This window comes from Dreissena polymorpha, chromosome 5, assembly GCF_020536995.1.
Source record: "Dreissena polymorpha isolate Duluth1 chromosome 5, UMN_Dpol_1.0, whole genome shotgun sequence".
Classification (NCBI taxonomy): Eukaryota; Metazoa; Mollusca; class Bivalvia; order Myida; family Dreissenidae; genus Dreissena; species Dreissena polymorpha.
Genome location: NC_068359.1, coordinates 26,806,618 through 26,826,642, shown reverse-complemented (window position 1 = coordinate 26,826,642; position 20,025 = coordinate 26,806,618). Strand labels below are relative to the sequence as shown.

At 34.0% G+C, this 20,025-nt stretch overlaps 1 protein-coding gene across 2 annotated transcripts in view; it reads right to left on the bottom strand.

The window, feature by feature from the left end:
* LOC127880589 (uncharacterized) overlaps window positions 1-18,194 on the bottom strand; it is a 56,755-nt gene extending 38,561 nt beyond the window's left edge. Inside the window, exons 1-3 of one of the 2 annotated variants that reach the window (XM_052427907.1) lie at window positions 17,579-18,194; window positions 15,143-16,155; window positions 13,898-14,434 (exon numbers count right to left, since the gene is read on the bottom strand). In XM_052427907.1, the coding sequence (XP_052283867.1) occupies window positions 14,076-14,434; window positions 15,143-16,155; window positions 17,579-17,913 (1,707 nt within the window). In that variant the 5' untranslated portion in view covers window positions 17,914-18,194 and the 3' untranslated portion in view covers window positions 13,898-14,075. Of the gene's footprint in view, window positions 1-13,897; window positions 14,435-15,142; window positions 16,156-17,578 lie in introns of those variants that run through there. The other variant, XM_052427905.1, reaches the window with a different exon arrangement.
* Window positions 18,195-20,025: the final 1,831 nt, after the last annotated feature.

Below are 20,025 nucleotides of genomic sequence, written 5' to 3'. Positions count from 1 at the left end.
ACAACAACCACCACCACTACTACTACTACTACTACTACTACTACTTGGTACACCAGGACTTGTTATCCATGGAGACGATAATGAGAACTCTCCCAAAGTATTGATCGAACCCACGCCCAGCGGACAACATTCTATACACCATAGCGACCATAAATTAATATTTGAATATAAGAACATGGAATTCACAAAATGACTGAAAATGCTTTAAAATAAATGCAAATTTGAAAATTGAAACAAAACAACCTAAGCAATACAAAATAAGAAACACTACATTATTAACACTGATAACATGAACATTTTAGGATGTAACACCTTATGTACATGTACCAGACCTTTTATGTACTACCGGTACTTTGAAACTTTACGTACCACCTACATAAAATATAGGCGTTATTGTCAATTCATTCATAGCAGTCCAAATGAATTAAGGTCATTCTCTAAACATTATTAAAGTCTAATGAAGGAAATAATTTGATTTTTTTTACAGTTTGAACATTAAGGTCATCTTCTCTTCAAAGTATCACATTTCAATTATACAATATAATACAAACATTTTAGACTTTATAATCCTTAGTCAGGATAAGATAAGAGACAATGAATTTTTATAATTTACTTCAATTTCAGGTAAGACTTATAAATCATTTATTAAGTACTACATGTACTTGGGCTAATAAATTAAACTAAGACACTCAGTGACACTTAGACAATCTGACAAAAAATAAAATCTATGGCCAATATATAAGTCTAAATTCATAAATACTATCACACAAAATTCATTTCATCAATAACACAAATTCATATTAAATTAGTTATCTCTATCACGGAGTGTATATTGTGTAATATAGAGTCAGTGTCTCTATATATTATAAATATGGTACATAAAGTGTCAGATAGTGGTACATAAAGTGTCGGTACATAAACGGACTGGTACGTAAGGTGTGACATTCAACATTTTAAAAATCAGTTAACAATATATGGACTTCATTGTTTTGCATATACGCAATCAAAGCATATTTATTAAAAATTAAAACACATTGTTCATGGCTGTATCTTTTTATTTATACATGCATCAACCATTCTGGTTATTAATACATTTTAAAAATTATATATATAAACAAGAGCACCACATAATGGGTGCCAAGCTAGGCTGCTGTGCAGTTTTGAATAAATGAATTTATTATTTTTAAATTAGAGGTTAGTGACCTTGACCTTTGACCCCAAAATGGGTGTGGTGTGTAGAAATCATCAAGGTGCATATACATGTGAGGTTTCAATGTTATAGGTGGAAGCACTTTGATTTTAGAGCCGATGAAAAGGTTTAACAAAGACCTATAATACACCTATATATAGGTCTTTGGGTTTAAGCACGACGCGGACGTCTGACGACGAGCTGTCTATGACAATACCTAGGGTTTTCCCCGAAAACAGCTGAGCTAAAATTGAGCGCCATATAAATTAAATGGAAAACTGTTTTCCATTTAATTTGTATGGCGCTCAATTTTAGCTCAGCTGTTTTTCAAAACATACAATATTATGTCAAGAAAAATAAAGCTGTAAAAATCTCACCTGCTGGTCTTTGATGTTGCAATTAGCACATTCAGCATTTTCAGTATCTACTAAATAAATATATGAAAGTGCCAAATGTCCAAGATACCATGACGTCCTCCTCAAAATGTTAGATCCTTCGAACTCCATTTATTTTATCCCTGATTAATCCTCTCACACATTAGGCCTACATGTAAGATTCCTTGTTATGTTCACAGCGTTTATTTTAAATCGTTTACGTTCTCAAATTTCAGCATGTATTTAATTATAAATATGTTTTTATGATTAAGATTTATTTACTATTTCGAAGATACAGTCTTGCAACGTGTTTAGTTAGTCTAAGTTACGTGTTTAGTGATTCTTACAAACAATAGACTGACATGAAAAGTTGCTCCTTTTGAAGCACAAACTGCATCCAAATATATATTACTGCTGGCCCGGTTTGATGGGGCCTGTTTTTGATAATAATTAATTACCATTTTTCACTTCCGTGTTTATTAGGTTTACCAACGCCATGATGGAAAAAAGTCCGTTTCCCACAATGCTTAGCGCTCATTCACACAGGTCAGTAAGACCGTTGTGACACAATGGGTAGTTTACCTCAATCTACGTTAATTGTAACACTGTACTAGAAATGTACAAGTTATATGAATAAACTTTCTGTTCTGTTAATTGCTAACTTTAACTTTTTGTTAATGTATGCTGCTTGTCTCTGCTCCAGGTATACACCTGGCCCAGGTCTTTACATCTTTATCTCCAGCTTATCTCCATTTAAAAATAGTTCGCATTTACTACTATTTACCTAGATCTACGTTAATTGCTCACCTTATTTTTTTGTTAATGAATGCTTCATTTTAGAGAACAGTAAAAATATTTCAAATTCTGTTACACACTAACATTCATGCAGTAACTTATGTGTATGCTCCTTATTTTCTTGACCATAGACATAGTGGTTGAGAAAAACTTTCGTTTTCCAACGTCCTATTTTCATTACTGTTTCGAGTAGTGTCCCGATGGACACTGCTTGCGTTGCACCTGTTGGTCTAACCGACTGAGCACTAAATCCTCGATCATTGAAGCCTGCAGCTGTAATGCTTTCTTGTAAGATATTTGTACCTGTATCAGCACTAATATGTTTATACGGTGCATTTAAAGCGATAAATAAGGGTCTATAATCTCCCTGTCGGGACTGTTTCGTTCTTTCAATATACATCTTAAGACAACTTATAGGATCACATGATGAATCATCACAAGGTGTTAATTTCAAATCCCTGTCTATGTGTGTCATTTTAATTGCCCAAAAATGTAAGGTCATTGAGCCATCATTTTCAAAATGCACATCATCAACTGACATAAATGTCGGGTTAAGTAAACTTGTCTACGTATCAAAGTTTTTCCCTTTTGGGGCCAAATCAGATAGCCAATTCATGTACACAATTGCAAGAAGAGTTATAGCTTTCAAACGTAACATTTTTATAGTTAGTTTGTCGTTGGATTCCATTTTATCAAACAACTGTACGAAAGCCTATATGGGCATCGGTTTTTGACGAACCATTGGTTTCTTAGTCTCTGTTTCTACAAGTGATGTAACCAGTCTATGAATATCACTACTATCTGTAGGCCATTTCTTGCCAATGTCTGGAAGAACGAACTTAAAGCTGCTAGCAAAATCTAAAACGATGATTCTGAACGTTCAGACTTATCAGCGATAGGACACAAATAATCTGCTAAATTGGCTGTTGTAGAAGTATCAGTTTCCCCATAGCTATGTAATTTGGAAAATACTTAATATACACATTGTAAGTAGATAATTTTGATTAAGCCAAAGAATAAACAGCTTGTTTTGCCGCTCGTGGCGACCAGCCTAAGCAACGTAATCTGTTCGCCCACATACTATCCAAACGAAAATATTGCACCTGCAATTTTGCATAGATGATCTGGCCCCGATATCATCACAGTTCGTTTTGACATTGGAAGTTCCACTGGCAGGTCGATTGTCATTTGCGTTAACTGTCTGAACCATGGCTGCCTCGGCCAAAGAGATGCTATCACTGAAGCTTCTGTGTTTTGACGATTTATCACATTTAACACTCGCGCAATAAGCGCAAATGGTGCATTCCCATAATTGTTCATTTGTTCCCAATTTGTCTGCGCAAGTGCGTCTTCCCCGGATGTGAACGGATCGTAAATTATATAGTTGTATGTCTTTAAATGAGTCGACGTTATCGATGCGAATCTGTCCACATCGTGTTGACTCCATTTGTGGTCAAGCATTTTGAACAATTGTGGATGAAGAATCCACTCGTACGACGATTCTATTCGGGAGAGTAAATCCGCTCTCCAGTTTTGCGTTCCTGAAAGGTATTTTGCCTGACGTTTTATATTTGCCTCCATGGACACTATATGAATCGAACGCGCTTTTGTGTCTAGGGATGCTATGGAACCACCCATACCGTTTATCATTGCGACTGTAGTCACATTGTCGGAAAGAACTTATATACTGCGATTGCGAAATTTTTATGGTTTTGTTTAATGGAAGTATCTTCTCACTGAAATTCAAGATAAGGCGGAAAGTTTTGTCCCTAATGAGCCTGTGTAGACTGCACAGGCTAATCTGGGACAGCACACGTGCATTAAGCCTTGGTTTTCCCAGAGCATTGCTCATTTTAATAGAAATATCTTTGTAGTCATTTGTTATGTATTCATCTTTATTTGATGTTGATGTTTTTATATAATAATTATTGATTTTGTTAACATTTGAATAAACAATTTATCAAGTTGATTTCTTGTGGTTTCTTACTTCACAACTCACCTCTAAGGACAAGTAAAAAGTCAACGGATGTGTGCTCATGCGAGGAAAACGGACGTTATGAATGAACGTATTAAAGTGTCATCTTAGATTAGACTGTGGCGATTGCATAGGCTAGTCAGAGACAACACTTTCTGCCCAGAGTGGATAATCATTTATATGAGACTTCCTTTAAATAAAAAATTCCATAAAAGCGAAAGGTGTCATCACTGATAAGCATGTGATGACTGCACAGGCTAATCTGAGATGGCACTTTACACTCGTGTTATAAGCCAAGTTTTCCCATTATGAGGTTCATATATATACGTGGAGTAGTTTTAGCATGTGCGCCCACATTTTCTCCCATGTCTGAGATACAACAATGTGCCTTAAAATGGACAGTTTTTTTGTAAGAAATATATTTTATTCAGCGACAAAACTTTGGTACATAGTGCACATGATTATATACCAGGATATATTAGCACAAGCTAATCAGTGACGACACTTTCCGCTTTTATGAGCCTAGTTTTTCCAACACGAGACTCATGTAATTTTATGTCTTACATATTATGTGCATATACTTCTCAACTGAATAACTTTTATATAAACGCAAATTTAAAGAAGAAACCCACAAATTGATGACGATAATCCACATGAGCTCTTTATTGACTTGAAACATCATTTGTTTTTCCACAAATGATGAACGTTTGCAGGCTGAAAGAAACATGTGACTGGGCGTGCCTGTTTATTGTTTGGAACCCGGCAGTGATGAGGGGCTGTAAAAATAATATAGAGACGCGACCGAGACGCATCCACCGGGCATCCGCAAGGGGTTCCTTGTATGGGAAACGAATGGGAAACGGGATTGCCCACTGCACATGCGCGTATGCCTGGTTTTCCTTGTGGTTTTCCTTGTGGTTTTCCTTGTGGTTTTCCTTGTGGTTTTCCTTGTGGTTATTTATGGTTATTAATGCTAATTAAGGGTGAACATACACTAACATATTCCTCTTACTTGAGGGCCGAACGCGATTGTTTGGCCACTTTGTCAATATCCCCAAACCTATTTGTTATGCTGTATTATGGAAAAACAAAATGACTAATTGATTTCTGAAATTCTTCGTCGATAACTTGGAAAATACGTGTAGTACTAACAAGGCGTTTACAATCGGCAGAGTACTGTTAACGCTAAAGTGTCCCGGGTTCGATGACAAGTATTTCATAGAGGATATGTGTTGGTTTCGGTGGCATATCGATTGTCATTCACGAATGATCATATAACATATATGTTTTCTATGATCACGAGTGAATTAAAATCGATATTCGTCCGAATCCAACACATTGTCTTCTAATTAAATTAAACGTTGTTTTTGATATGAGTCGCATAATGGGGAAAACCGGGCTTTATGCATGTGCGTAAAGCGTTGTCCCAGATTATCCTGTGCAAACCGCTCATGCATTAAGCCATGTTTTCCTTTCATGCGACCCTATTATATCTATATCTCAGCTGTCACGAAATGCTTACCAGTAAGTACTGCATCAGCACAATTCATTTGAAAGACAAAATGAGCCTCGCTATGGGAAAAAAGGGCTACGCACGTGCATGTCCTTTCAGCGCAGTGGTTGGTATACACGCTTCTCACCAAGGCGATCCGGGTTCAATCCCAGACTCATTTTTGGCATAACGCGAGTAATTTAGTTTCTTTACTATCGTGTTTACGTTTTTTTATAATGCAAAACTGTTTGATAGAATTAAGAACATGATATTGAAGCGATATATGCGGAATGTTGTAACATTGTTTGAAAGTAAAAAAAATATTACTTTAAAATTAAACAAACAGATGTTTAAATCTATATTCTATGACCACGCTGATCACGAATTCGTTGGAATTTTTAAGATATCTAAAGCCGTTCAAACGTTATCCATTTTGGAAAAAAAATACATATGTATCATATAATACCAAAAAAAAATATGTTTTTTTTTTTTAAATAAAACATAAACAGTTTGTAGTGTTGTTTAAAAGTTTGGAAAAAAAATGAAAAAAAAAGAAAAAAGTTATAATCAAACATATATTGCATTAAGCACCCTTTTCATAGACCGTCCCATTTACGTGCACAATTGAAATACGCTCGCTCGCTCTCTCGTTCGCTCCATCGAAATCAAACAATAAGATAGTGAAATCTATATGAATGTGACTCGCTGAATCCGAATCCGTTGTTAATTTTCCGATATCTTGATCCGAAAAAGAATTATTGAGTTTAAATGGTAAAATTCGATAAGAATGCAGCACACTTTTAACAGAAGCTCAAAATCCAGTATACCTTAAAATCCAGTGAAATAAAACAATCAGATAGTCCAATCGATGTGATTTTGTCTACCTGAACCCGATTCCGGTGCTACTTTTCCGATATATTGAACCGTTAAAGAATTATTGATGTTAAATGGTGCCGTTCGAAAAGAATGTAGCAACCTTTTAAAGTAACATTACTATTGAAAATCAACGAAAATTTCGTACAATATTTCGTAAAATAAAACTAAATCAGTTAAAAATCAGTGTTCCTTGTGGCAATTGCCGAAATTTCAGCGCCAGGTATGGTAATATAGATGTCTGTAGATACAAAAATGCTCGTTTTTATTATTGTTTTGCATATTTAATTCCATTTTAATTTCCCGCAACGATATCTATTCATACGACACATGAACACTTACATGGTGTTCGTGTGTCGTATGAATAGATATATTCGCGGGAATAATGCCTTAATAGAAAAGAATACATTTTAAATAGAAGCATACTAATCACTCATTTAGTCACTCAGTCAGTCACTCACTCAATCACTCACTCCCTCACTTACAGTCAGTCACTCACTCAGTCAGTCACTCAATCACACAGTCACTCACTCAGTCCATCAGTCATTTTGTTTCTCGGATCAAGATTTTGGTATTAATTATCGGATACAGTTAGCCCTTAAATAATAGTGTAAGTTCGTTCGCACTTTTGTGTTTGAAAAGTCTTTTCGCTTAGCTCAAGGCAATATTGATATCAACAAGTGAGTGTCTGTAATATTAATACACTGATGTGTGTATTAATTTTCCTATTTTCAGTATAACCATGTCGAGTGTCGAAATAATACGCTAATCTTTCTTAAAAACAACTCAATTATTCTGTCCTTAATTATTTAATAAGGCATTCGCAGAGGATTCTCGTTAAAAACCAGTCGTGATATTTTAATCTATATAAACTAATAATTGTAAATAAATACGGTTTTAATTGTAAAAAATACGGTATTTTAGAACTTTGCTTTTTTCGTCAATCGCGGTTGACGGTCCCTTTAAATGACCACCATCAGAAAACGGCGCTTCGCGTGTATCGTCCGTCTCCAATATAAAGAAGTGAAACTCCAGCTGCTGAAGCAGTATTGAATTTTCATTAAAACAATTAGTTGGTCCTTTATTTAAGGCAAGTGACCGATTGCCCAAACAGTACAAAACAGCACAATACAGCACAATACAAGACGACATAAACACAAAATATGAATAAAGCTGGGGTCACCGCCTTGGAACGGTCAATGCAAAGCATTGGGGGTTTACACCTGGTTATAGAGCGCTCAACCTCACACTTGGCCCAGCAATATTCATAATACATTTAAAAAAAAATTAACGGCATAGCATTGTAACTCAAATTAAACAATAATACAAGGGAATTAAAACGCATTCAATTTAATTACTATTAAACCTCAAATGTAAGGGTCACACTTTAAGTTTAAATAAAAGTCAGGTCAAAAGAGTTACTTAAACTGTGGTTACTGAGCAATTATCTGCAACTCATCTTGCTACCAGTTGTTTATACAAAATATTTATTATACTCGATATTTTACATGACTCACCCAGTCCTCTAAGCCGAAATAATCCGGAAAAAAAATAGTGTCTTTGTGTCGTATGAACGATTCTGCATAATATCACTTTAATAGTAAAACATACATTTTAACGCATAACTTTTTTATTTGTGCTTGAAAAACAACAATTTTAATAAAACATTAACAGTTTACAGTGTTGTTTAAAAGTTTGAAAACAAATTTGAAAACAACTCAAACATACAAAAGTTACTAATAAAAATAATAATAAAAAACCCCATATGTATCATATAACAAAACAAAATTCAAAGTTTTTGTTTATATTAAAACATAAACAGTTTATAGTGCTGTTTTAAAGTTTGATTTTTTTTTTTAAATGATAAAAAATAAAAAAAGTTATAAGCAAAATAAGTTTTGCATTAAGCACCCTTTTCATACAAACGTCCTATTTACGTGCACAAACGAAATACGCTCGCTCGCTCGTTAATTTCCCGATATATTGATCCGTTAAAGAATTATTGATTTTAAATGGTAAAATTCGATAAGAATGCAGCACAGTTTTAACAGAAGCTCAAAATCCAGTATACCTTAAATTCCAGTGAAATAAAACAATAAGATAGTCCAATCTATGTGATTATGTCTCCCGGAACCCGAATCCGGTGCTACTTTTGCGATATCTCGACCCCTGAAAGAATGATATTGCACGTGGCTTATAAAGTTTGCAGTTATATTTTTGTACGCTGCTATTACCCCTGCGCTTAATTCTAGTCGCTGAATATAAGAACACTTTCTGCTTAAACAACTTGAGTTTTGAAGGCGGTGTTGCACTGATATTTTGTATGCAGGTAGCTTACCTGCAGACATCACTTGAGATTTACACAATTATGTGAATATAATTACATTATTTAATATGAACATCTAGTCTCATGACATTGCGGTAAAAAAGAATATTTTTTTAAAGATATTCTTATATTCTATATTGTTATAGCATTGATCTCAAATGATTAACAACGCAATTGCAAATCTAGTAATAAAAAAATGCTTCACAAATAATAGACATATATTCAAAATGTTTCTAAGCTTGTTTTAAACGAGGCCTTAAACCTTATGGTATAACAAGGAATGGCATAATACAGTTTTTGCTCTCGTTGACTTCCATTTCACATTAACTGGATGGTAAGACATTTGATTTTATGACAAAGTGTACGATAGCATCAGATAATTATATATGAGTGGCGCTCTGGAAAAAAGGGGGCTTACTGCATGTGCGTAAAGTGACGTCCTGAATTAGCTTGTGAAGCTCGCAAGATAATCAGGGACCACATTTTCGCTGTTATGGTTTTGTTTAAAGGAAGTCTCTTGGAACTGAAAATAAAGTTTAGGCAGAAAGTTTCGTTCCAGATTAGGCTGTGTGGACTGCATAGGTTTATCTTGGACGACAGTTTACGAATTTGTATAAATTATTGTTTTTCCAGAGCCAAAATAAGCATCTTTGCAGTCATTTTGATATGTATTCATCTAAATTTGATGTTGATGTTTATTTGTAATAATTACTGATATTGTTAACATTTGAATAAACAATTTATCAAGTTTATGTCTTGTGGTTTCTTACTTCACAACTCACTTCTAGTAAAAAGTCAACAGATGTGTGCTCATGTGAGTCTTGCTCTAGCAAACAGACTTAATGCATGAGCGTAAAGTGTCATCCCAGTCTGTGCAATCTGCACAGGCTAATCAGGGACGACACTTTCAGCCTGGAGTGGTTTTCATATAGATGATACTTCCTTTAATAACAAATTCCGTGAAAGGGTCTTCACTGATTAGTCTGTGCAGACTGCACAGGCTAATCTGGAACAGCACTTTATGCAGTAAGCCAAGTTTTTCCAGAACGGGTAGTTTCAAAATGTGCCCCCACATTTTTTCCCATGTCGGCAATACCAAAATGTGTAATAAATAAACCAGTTTTTTTTAAGATACATACATTTTATTCTGTTACAAAACTTTGGTATATATTGAATTTGAAGCTTTACCGGGATATACATAGATGATAATTTGTACACACACTGTTGACTCTGTATACAAACAGATGCCAACAATAAAAGATTGATATCATTTGCACAATTATCTAATGAACAACTTTAATTTGTCTTGAAGGGTATTTGTTGTTTATTTGGGACTTTATTTTTGTTAGCAAACAAATTACATTTTTTATACTGAGAAAACAAGGTAATTAGTTTAAATATAATCTAAACACCACCAACAAGTGTCACTATAGTGTCGGAAAGCTTACTTATACTAAAACAGGGTTTCTATTTTTTTTAGAAACAATTTAATTGTATTAATACTTAATACGAATAGAAAATTAATTTTACTCGCAATTTAAAAATTCATGTATTTTAAGGAATTTAAAATAAATGTTAAAAAACATTGAAGAAGAATAATGAAATGAAGATATGTATGCTGAAACAGTGTTAACATACACCCAATAAAATACACATACGATATTCAGGTTTTTGTTTAGATTGTCTCTGGACACAGTCTTACTGTAAACAAAAATATTGTGAAATTATAGCTTCAATTGGAACACAAATACATCAGATTAACAGTCAGATTTGGTAAATATGGACAAACATTTTAGAATGCAAAACAAGATGCCTATAATGAACTTTAGGTAGGTAAATAAGTACAGATTATGATACAATTTGTTGATAAGAAATATCCTCATTTTATAAATGGCAACCAGCCAAAAAATATGTTCAGGCTTAGAAATTAAACTAACCTTACCATATACTTATAGATGTTTTGTTCTTAACCAAATTTCATGTTACAAGCAATTCGACTGTTAACATCAAATAAAAAGTAAACAGTGATTCGATCCCGCATCTGCAAAGGGTGCATAATAACAAACATGTATTTCTAACAATCATTTGGATTACTAATTTTGCATTATATATACACAATCGTCTTTAGGAGTGGCATCTTGAAAGACTAAGTATAAAATACCACATTAGACTTACAAGTAAATATATAAAGAGTGTAGTCAACAAATCTGAAACAAATCTGCCTAAACAAATAAGTTTTTATCAATGTTTTAAAGCAAGGGTAATTCTTAATCACACTAACTTTTTATAAGCCCCACTCTTAATCACAATTACTTTGTATAAGACCCGACAATTATAAACATTTACATTGTATAAGCCCCGCACTTATTCATACTCACTTTGTAAAAGACCACTCTTAATCACATTTACTTCGTATTTGGATCCACACTTAACCACACTTAATTCTTAGTAGGCCCCACTCTTAATCACATTTACTTTGTATAAGGCCCCACACTTAATCCCACTTATTTTGCATAATTCCCCACACTTAATCACGCGTAATTTGTATAAGGTCACAAATTTTATCACACTCATTTTGTATAAAGCCTCACACTAAATTATGCTTACTTTGAATAAGGCCACACATTTAATCATGCTCACATTGTATACGGGCCCACACTTGATCACACTTACTTTGTATAAGGCCCCCACTTGATCACATATACTTTGTATACGGCCCCACACTTGATCACACATAAGGTGTATAAGGCCACACACTTGATCACATCCACTTTGTATAGTGCTTGGTATACATTTATATAATGCATATGAAATGTGAAATGAATGAAGAGTCAAATTACACAGCCAAATTCCACAAGAAACATGTGAACAAAATATATATGAACAATGTGTGTACATATTTGTATAATAGACTATTTCTGCCATTGCAATGGCTATGTATATGTGTCAATATTATATATAAACATAAACACCTGAGCATCGTTCTGGAAAAACTGGCAATCCACACAGGCGAAAATCCAGTTAAGGCAGAAAGTGTCGCCCTGATTGACCTGTGTTGACTGGACAGGCTAATCTGGAAAGACTTTTTATACACATGCATTAAGCCCCGTTTTCCCAGAGCAAGGCTCATATACAAATGCAACAACACCATTGTACAGGTGTGTTATGGCAATATTTTCAGGTAGCATCATGAATGAGTAAAAAATGTGGCCTCTAAAGTGGTATCAAGGCTATTTTATGAATTATCTTAGTGATCGAGTTTTTGTACATGTGACCCAGATTTAAAGTCGGCCTAGATAATTACTACATGATTATGCTTTGTCACCTTCAGCACTCCATGTTCAGGTTTAAAGAGACCTTTTCACGTTGTGGTAAATTGACAAAGTTAAAAAAGTTGATTCGGATTCGAAAATTTTCGTTTTAGTTATGATATTTGTGAGGAAACAGTAATACTGAACGTTTACCATGCTCTAAAATAGCCATTATATGCATCTTTTGACGATTTAAAAACCTGAACATTATAAAGCGTTGCAGCGCGAAACGATTAAATAATCTGGAGAGTTCTGTTGTTGTCGTTATATTTTGTGAAACTACGATGATTGCAGTGTTTTAGACTTGTTAGGGAGCCAATCTTTAATTTACATGTACATGCATGTAATTGTTATCTTGGAATATATCATGCTTAATTAAAATTGATTGCATTGTATTTCATTACTATTTAAAACCGGAGAATTCATGCCAAAAGACTAATGGTAATCAATTTATGTTTATTGCATATTATTTTTAATAAGATCAATTAAACTGGTTCTTACTATTGGTATTTCTGAAATATCTTGCAGCTACTTAATTTTACATGAATGCACTTTTGTAATTTTGGCTTATGTGAAACTCATTACTTTAAAATGTTTGAATATCAATTATACAAAAAACAATTATATGAATTTTTATAATGTAAGTGCATGTATATCAGGGTAGGGAAGAGTAAGGAAGAACTATACGCTATAATATATACTATTTCACAGAATGCAATATATATATGATCTGGCACGAGTTGTCATATTATACCATATTTTATTAAACCAGTTCAGGAATTTTGTTAGTAAGCGAGCCTTTGGAAAATTTTCTGGACGAGTTTAATAAAACATGGTATAATATGACAACGAGTGTCGGATCTTTTGAATCACATGCTTTTAAATGATCAAATTAAATAAATATTTACGCAAACATAATGATAATCCCGAATGTTGATTACATTTCGTGACGTAATTTGACGTTGCAACGTCATTTCAGCAAAATAACAAAATGTGATTGGTCAATAAACGAAAGAAAATAAATAGGAAACAGGGTATAGTATATGATAAAATTCTAATTGTTTTATATTAGAAAACCATTTGCAAAAATAAACACTCTGGAAAATATAAAGGGGCACACACAAAATGTCTTGATTTTAATGGTGTAAAATCTTGTTCGAACAGCTTCGCATTGTACACTCGGGTTAACAAAATGGCAAAATGCTGCATCGCTATAATTTTCATATTAACCGATACTGAATTAACATTTATTCATTTAATTGAACTGGAAGAAAATATTTGAACATTTCATTGGGTATTAATTTTGATCCAAACCTGAGTTAAGGTCATTACAATTTATAAAGAAAGGTGTTTTCAAAGCAGGAAACAACAATTTTCATCATATTTCAAAACCAAGGAGTAAACAAATTTCAAGTAATCTTCTCTACGTTTGTAATGTATGTTAAAAACATGAAAGCCAATATACATAAATCAAGTGCGATTTTGATGTAAGGTAAATAAAATAAATAATTCTCTGAACTAAAATCATTTTAACGTGATAAGTGAAATAGAAATACACAAATAATTTTCATAGATTTAACAACTTAATACATGCATAGCACTTATAATATTCACATAAACTCGTTATTAATACTATCATTGTTATGGTATCATATCACAATGCTCTAATTGTAGAACAGCATATTCTCATGGCCAATTTGAATAATCTGAATAATAAACCAAGATGCTTGTTAAATAACACTATTGTGCTTTGAACACCTGGATACTATTGTTTCTAAAAAGTCCGACAATTATGCAGGCGGTGTGTCTGTTGTAGCAGATTGACCATGGATAACTAGCTACATCCTTCTCCGTAGCAAGAGTGGCCAGCTTCCTTTTTCCCTCACTGTCCAACTGTATGATATAGTAGTTGGGGTATTTGCCTCCACATACCAGCACTTGCCCGGAAGGTGTCACATTTACACCAGATGGCCGGGCCAGTGCTGGGTCAGTAAAGGTGACCAGGACTGACCCATCCCTAGCCAGGATAAGAACCTTGTGCTTGGAGTATTTAGTGATGTACAACTTGTCCCCTGTGGGATTCACAGCACAACTGTCTACTGCAATACAGAGTATCATCAAGCAATTAAATAATATGTATAGCAATTGATAACAAATCTCGTTAAAACTGTATAAATTGTATATTGTTAAATACAATAAATTATGCAACAAATGATTAAGGTCTGCATTAAAATCCAATAGTAATCATTAACTAGGTTTGGCAGGAAGTTTTGTTCCAGTGCTTTGTTTTCGCTCAATGATTGGGATGTTTGCATGTGACTGGTGCTTCAAGAATTGATGTCTACAACAACAACACAGAAGGAAATACACTGAAAAATGTGTCAGGTGATATAACTACATGCAGTAATTATAGATTATCCATACATATACACAGGATTACAATGTTATTGAAACATATATTGAGGTATTTTACATGACAATCATACATATAAGTAACTTTAAAGTATTTTTGTTTCTGAAATTGAAATATTATATATAGATTCTTGATCAATTATAAAAGAGAGTTGTTTTCTTTACAAGTCCATACTCAATTGTTGAATATTTCAAATACACCAAAAACTATTGACTCAAGGTAACAGTAATTTAAAAACACATTAAAGTTCATTAATTTTATAGACATGTCATACACTGAATGAACTAAACGTGACATTGCATTCTTAACTGTGGCTGGAATAACGCAATGATGCTACAATCTATATCTATGTATTCAACCTAAAATATAAATTTCATAATTTTGCTATTCTTACCTGTATGATCACCTGATGTATCCTCATACATCTTGCTGACAAATTTCCCACTGAGTGTGTACATGTACAGGGCAGTTCTAGAAGTAATATACAGGTCTCCTTGTTGGAAGGCAATACTTCCACATATGTGTTGTAACTGAAGCTTTTTTCCCATCACCAGCTTCCTGTTGTTTACTGTGATGAACTGGACCTCATGTGTATCTGGACCATTAAGAGTCACAGCCACCTCACTGGGTGTGATCTCACACATACCCACTGGCGTACCAGCACCACTCCAGTGACTCACCACCTGGTACTGCTGGTCAAGAAGCTTGACATTCGCATTATCGTTATCTACAACCAGGACCTTTCTGTCTGGTAGTATACAGATGGCTGTGATAATGCATTCCTTTGAATCACTTGATATTCTTACATTATGTTCAGACTTCCCCTGCACAGTGATTACCTTATTTGGATTATCTTGCCCCATCAATGTCTGGGTACTGTGTTCAATCTGTCTAAGACCGGACAGTTTAGACAAGTACTGTATAATTTCACGGTTAGGCAGAAATGTTATTGAAACTTTAGCCAGAAGAGAATTTTCCTTCAGATAGGTTTCAGACTGCTGTATTTTATCCTTGCATTTCCTGATGGCTATAAAGGATAGTTCCAGTTTGCTTTTATCACTGATATCCTGTATGGCGTCACGAAGTTGTTTCATATCATCCCTAAGCCTGATGCATTTGTCAACATCACTTTTGGAAGAGGCTTGAAGTTTGGTGAGAGTATCTTTCATTTCCTTCAGTGTCTTCTGTTCGATTGTGTCTAAGGCTGAATTTATATTTTGGCGAGTTTTCTGTATTGTGTATAACTGCTCATCATATGAACTTTGAACATATTGAATGCTAGCTTCTTGGTTGTCTTGAAGTTTTTTTATTTCTTCCAGAATAGTTTTGATAGAAACTGACAGTTTTTGAAGGTCTGTGGACTGACCTTTCACTTTGTCGGATATAAGACTTACCTTTTGGCAGAGTCTGAAAGAAAAGAGAATTAAAAACACTGTAAACTATATTAAATACTAAAATATTTTCTTTAAAGCTTTGGCATGGGAATCTTTAAGTACTTTGGCAACATCAGAATGAGATTGATTATAAAGTCCAGCATTAAGAGTCCAGCAATATATTCACACATATGGCCAGTTACAGGGTCTCTGATTTAGAAATAGGTCATGGGGTTGTATCTCCATACCCTTTTTTTATCCGATATTAACACAAATTAAGATATATATGGGTACCTAATATATTATTATATATAAATACATCATTTATTTAACGTCTTATACAAGAAAATATATAGTGACATTAATTGCGAGGTATATAAAATTTCAATTTCAGACGTGATTGTGGTTTTTGATTTAAGACCTTAATTTGACATTTGATCGAATTACCTCCCCTACACCCCCTAATAATAATTAAAGGTGCCTAGAACGCGGGGTTGTATACTGACCCCATTTGTAATACTGACCTCGTAAGTATAGTCTAAAAACTACCGAGACCACGTAACTGGCACTATATAATAGTATATATATATATACTATAATTATATATATATATACAAACATTTATATATTGAAATCTAAAACCTAAGTATTTATTTCATCAGTTATATTACTGGAGGTATTCAAAGCCCCATTTAGCGATGATTTACTAAGATGGCTTTAAACTGCAGTCTTCTATTTATAATTACTGTACATGCCAAAATTAATAGTTTCTTGAAATAAATAAAAAATATTTCATTGATATTATAAACAAGAGCTGTCACCATAGGATGACATATGCCCCCTATAAACGCTTTGATAGAAGTAATGCTTATTTTTCGAAACCTAAACGCAGATTTCGAAACCTAAACGCGGACCCTAAGCTCAAGGTCACAGGGGTAAAAATGTGTATGCGTTTAGAAAGGCCTTGTCCATATACACATGCATACAAAATATGAAGGTTACATCTCAAGGGACATAGAAGTTATGAGCAATTTTCGAAAACTTAACGAATATTTTGAAACCTAAATGCGGACACAAAGTTCAAGATCAAGGTCACAGATGTAAATTTTTTACGCAGATTTCGAAACTTAAACCCGGACCCTAAGTTCAAGATCAAGGTCACAGGGGTAATTTTTTTGTGCCTATGGAAAGGCCTTGTCCATATACACATGCACACCAAATATGAAGGTTATATCTCAAGTGACATAGAAGTTATGAGCATTTGTCGAAACCTAAACGCAAAGTGTGACGGAAAGACGGACAGACGGACAGTCCGATCACTATATGCCCTCCTTCGGGGGCATAAAATGATTTTGCTTATAATGTTACCTTCTTGCAACAAAGATTAAAAACCTTGCATTTTTGTAATGGTAGTGTTTTTTCTATAATTAAAATGAAGAAACAATATATTAATATACCTGTGTTTAAGGAATGCACAATTTGTGCAGCACAGCTCACTGTGATCATCACAATACATTTTCAGGCTTTCTTCTGTATGGACATCACATTTTAGAAGAAAATCTTCAACCTTCTTGGCCACTGGCCATTTCTTCATAGCTCCTCTTCCATAGGGGGTATGTTTTGTAAACAACTTGTTGTGCATGTTAACACATTCTCCACAGTAAAACTTCACACAAGATTCACAGTAGAAATCAGCCATTTTATCCAGCTTCTTGTCTTCACAGGTCGAGCACAAGAAGTCTTGGACTATGTCAGATCCCTTGTCAATGGTGGATTGTGAAAAGGTTGCCATTTTACTGAATGATTTTTACAAACACTAAAACTTTAGATCTCTTAACCTTTAATCTAACTTGATTATTTTGGGAACATTAAATGCTGGTAAGCTAGAATAAACAGCACAACAAATCACACCAGTTTAGCTTTTGTCTATCATACGTAAATAAGTAATGACCAACACTACAAGATAAAACTTTAGTTTGTTTTAAGTTTAAAACTTCAGTAAACAAAGTAATCAGTCACGTGAACTGGGTAAGATAAAACCATATGAATACACCTGAGTTTATCGTTGGTTTCTTTGGCTGTGTTTAATCAATAAAGCAACGGGAATTATTGCTTTAAGTAAACTTGATAACGTGGTTATAAACAGGAAGCATTTTTAACTCTAGACCACTCCAATTACAAGTTAGGACTCCAATATAGCTTTAATCTTCGTCATAGGGAATTGATAGTTTGGTTTTATACCACAGTTTTCAAGATTGACCTAGGATAACATTTTTAAATTGAACACGAGTATTTTGGCAAATTATTACCTATTATACTGCAGCTTTTGTTGTTATGTCAAAGAATACACATTAATCTATAGATTGACGTATTAAACATGTATGTTTTCCAATCTTGTGCCTTAAATATTTAGATGTTTTCATTAAGAGGGCCAATACTACGGATACACATGCGACAACATTTAAATAGAACAAGAGTGCCGCTCATCTGGGACATGCAGGTGATAACTGTAATAAGAAGACTTTGTGATGTTTGTGTAATACCTGTGATGTAATCTAGGTATACATATAAAACAAGAGCACCGCATAACGGGTGCCACGCTCGGCTGTGAAAGCTTGTAAGATTTTTTTTTTAGAGGTCACAGTGACCTTGACCTTTGACCTAGTGACCCAAAATGGGTGTTGTGTGTAGAACTCATCAAGGTGCATCTACATATGAAGTTTCAAAGTTGTAGGTGGAAGCACTTTGATTTTAGAGCCAATGTAAAGGTTTCAGCACGACGCCGGATGGCAGACGACGAGCAGGCAATGACAATACCTCGGGTTTTCTCCTAAAAACAGCCTCGCTAAAACAAGTAAACCCTAGGGTGGGGTCTATTTTATCCAATGGACATAATTTGAACAAACAGATTTTTTAGTTGTTTACTGTATACATGTAAGTATATATAAATCATGTAACCTCGAGGGCCTGGTTAGTTTTGACCCCAGGAACATGCTTTGAACAAACTCATCAGAGAAACACTGTATGATGTCACACACCAAATGTTAAACGCCTTACCCTTGGGGTTTCAAAGCATAAGATGTTAAAGTTGTTTACTATTTAAGTCTATATAAATCATGTGACCTTGAGGGCCTGGTTAGTTTTGACTCCAGGAACATGATTTGAACAACTTATTTGTGGAAAACCATACACACCATATCTGGAAACCATGACCCTTGAAGTGAAAGAGATTGTTAAAGTTATAAGTCCATATAAATAATTTGTAAAATACTCTTACTTAAGTTATAACAGTATTTTCAAAATACTGTTGAGCATGTTTTGTGTTTTCGGGCAGCCATGTGACAATAACAGATAGTGAAGAAGTTTTAGACTTTCTGAAAGAAACAGTCTCTCAAAACTTGCCTGACGTCTCACAAGGCAGAACAAAGATTTGTGCTTTGCATTAGACGAAGGTCCTCCACAACTTTCCCGACCCCTATGATATCATTCTAGGGGCTGATATCATTAACATCAAAGAAGTTTTCGAATATTTGCTAACAGCGTTGTTGAAGAGATATGCTATTTATTCTGTCCTGTAGGATGCGTTATGCGCAAGATAATTATTTCTTAGACAGACTGTGTGAACATTTGCTGTTAATAAAATATTTAATGATGAATTAAATGATGTAATTTTATATAAGGCTACACGTTAAAGCGACATTCCAAAAAATAATATGGGCACTATTATAGCCTTATGCCCTATTTTTTATTGACACTTTGTAAATGTTTGATCTTTACTTAATATTTTGGACATTAATAAATAATGTTCCCAATTGATTTAAAAATATATTTATTTCCATCAATCTATGGACAAAATAAAACACTGTTATGCAAATATTAAAATAAAGACAAAATGTATTATACA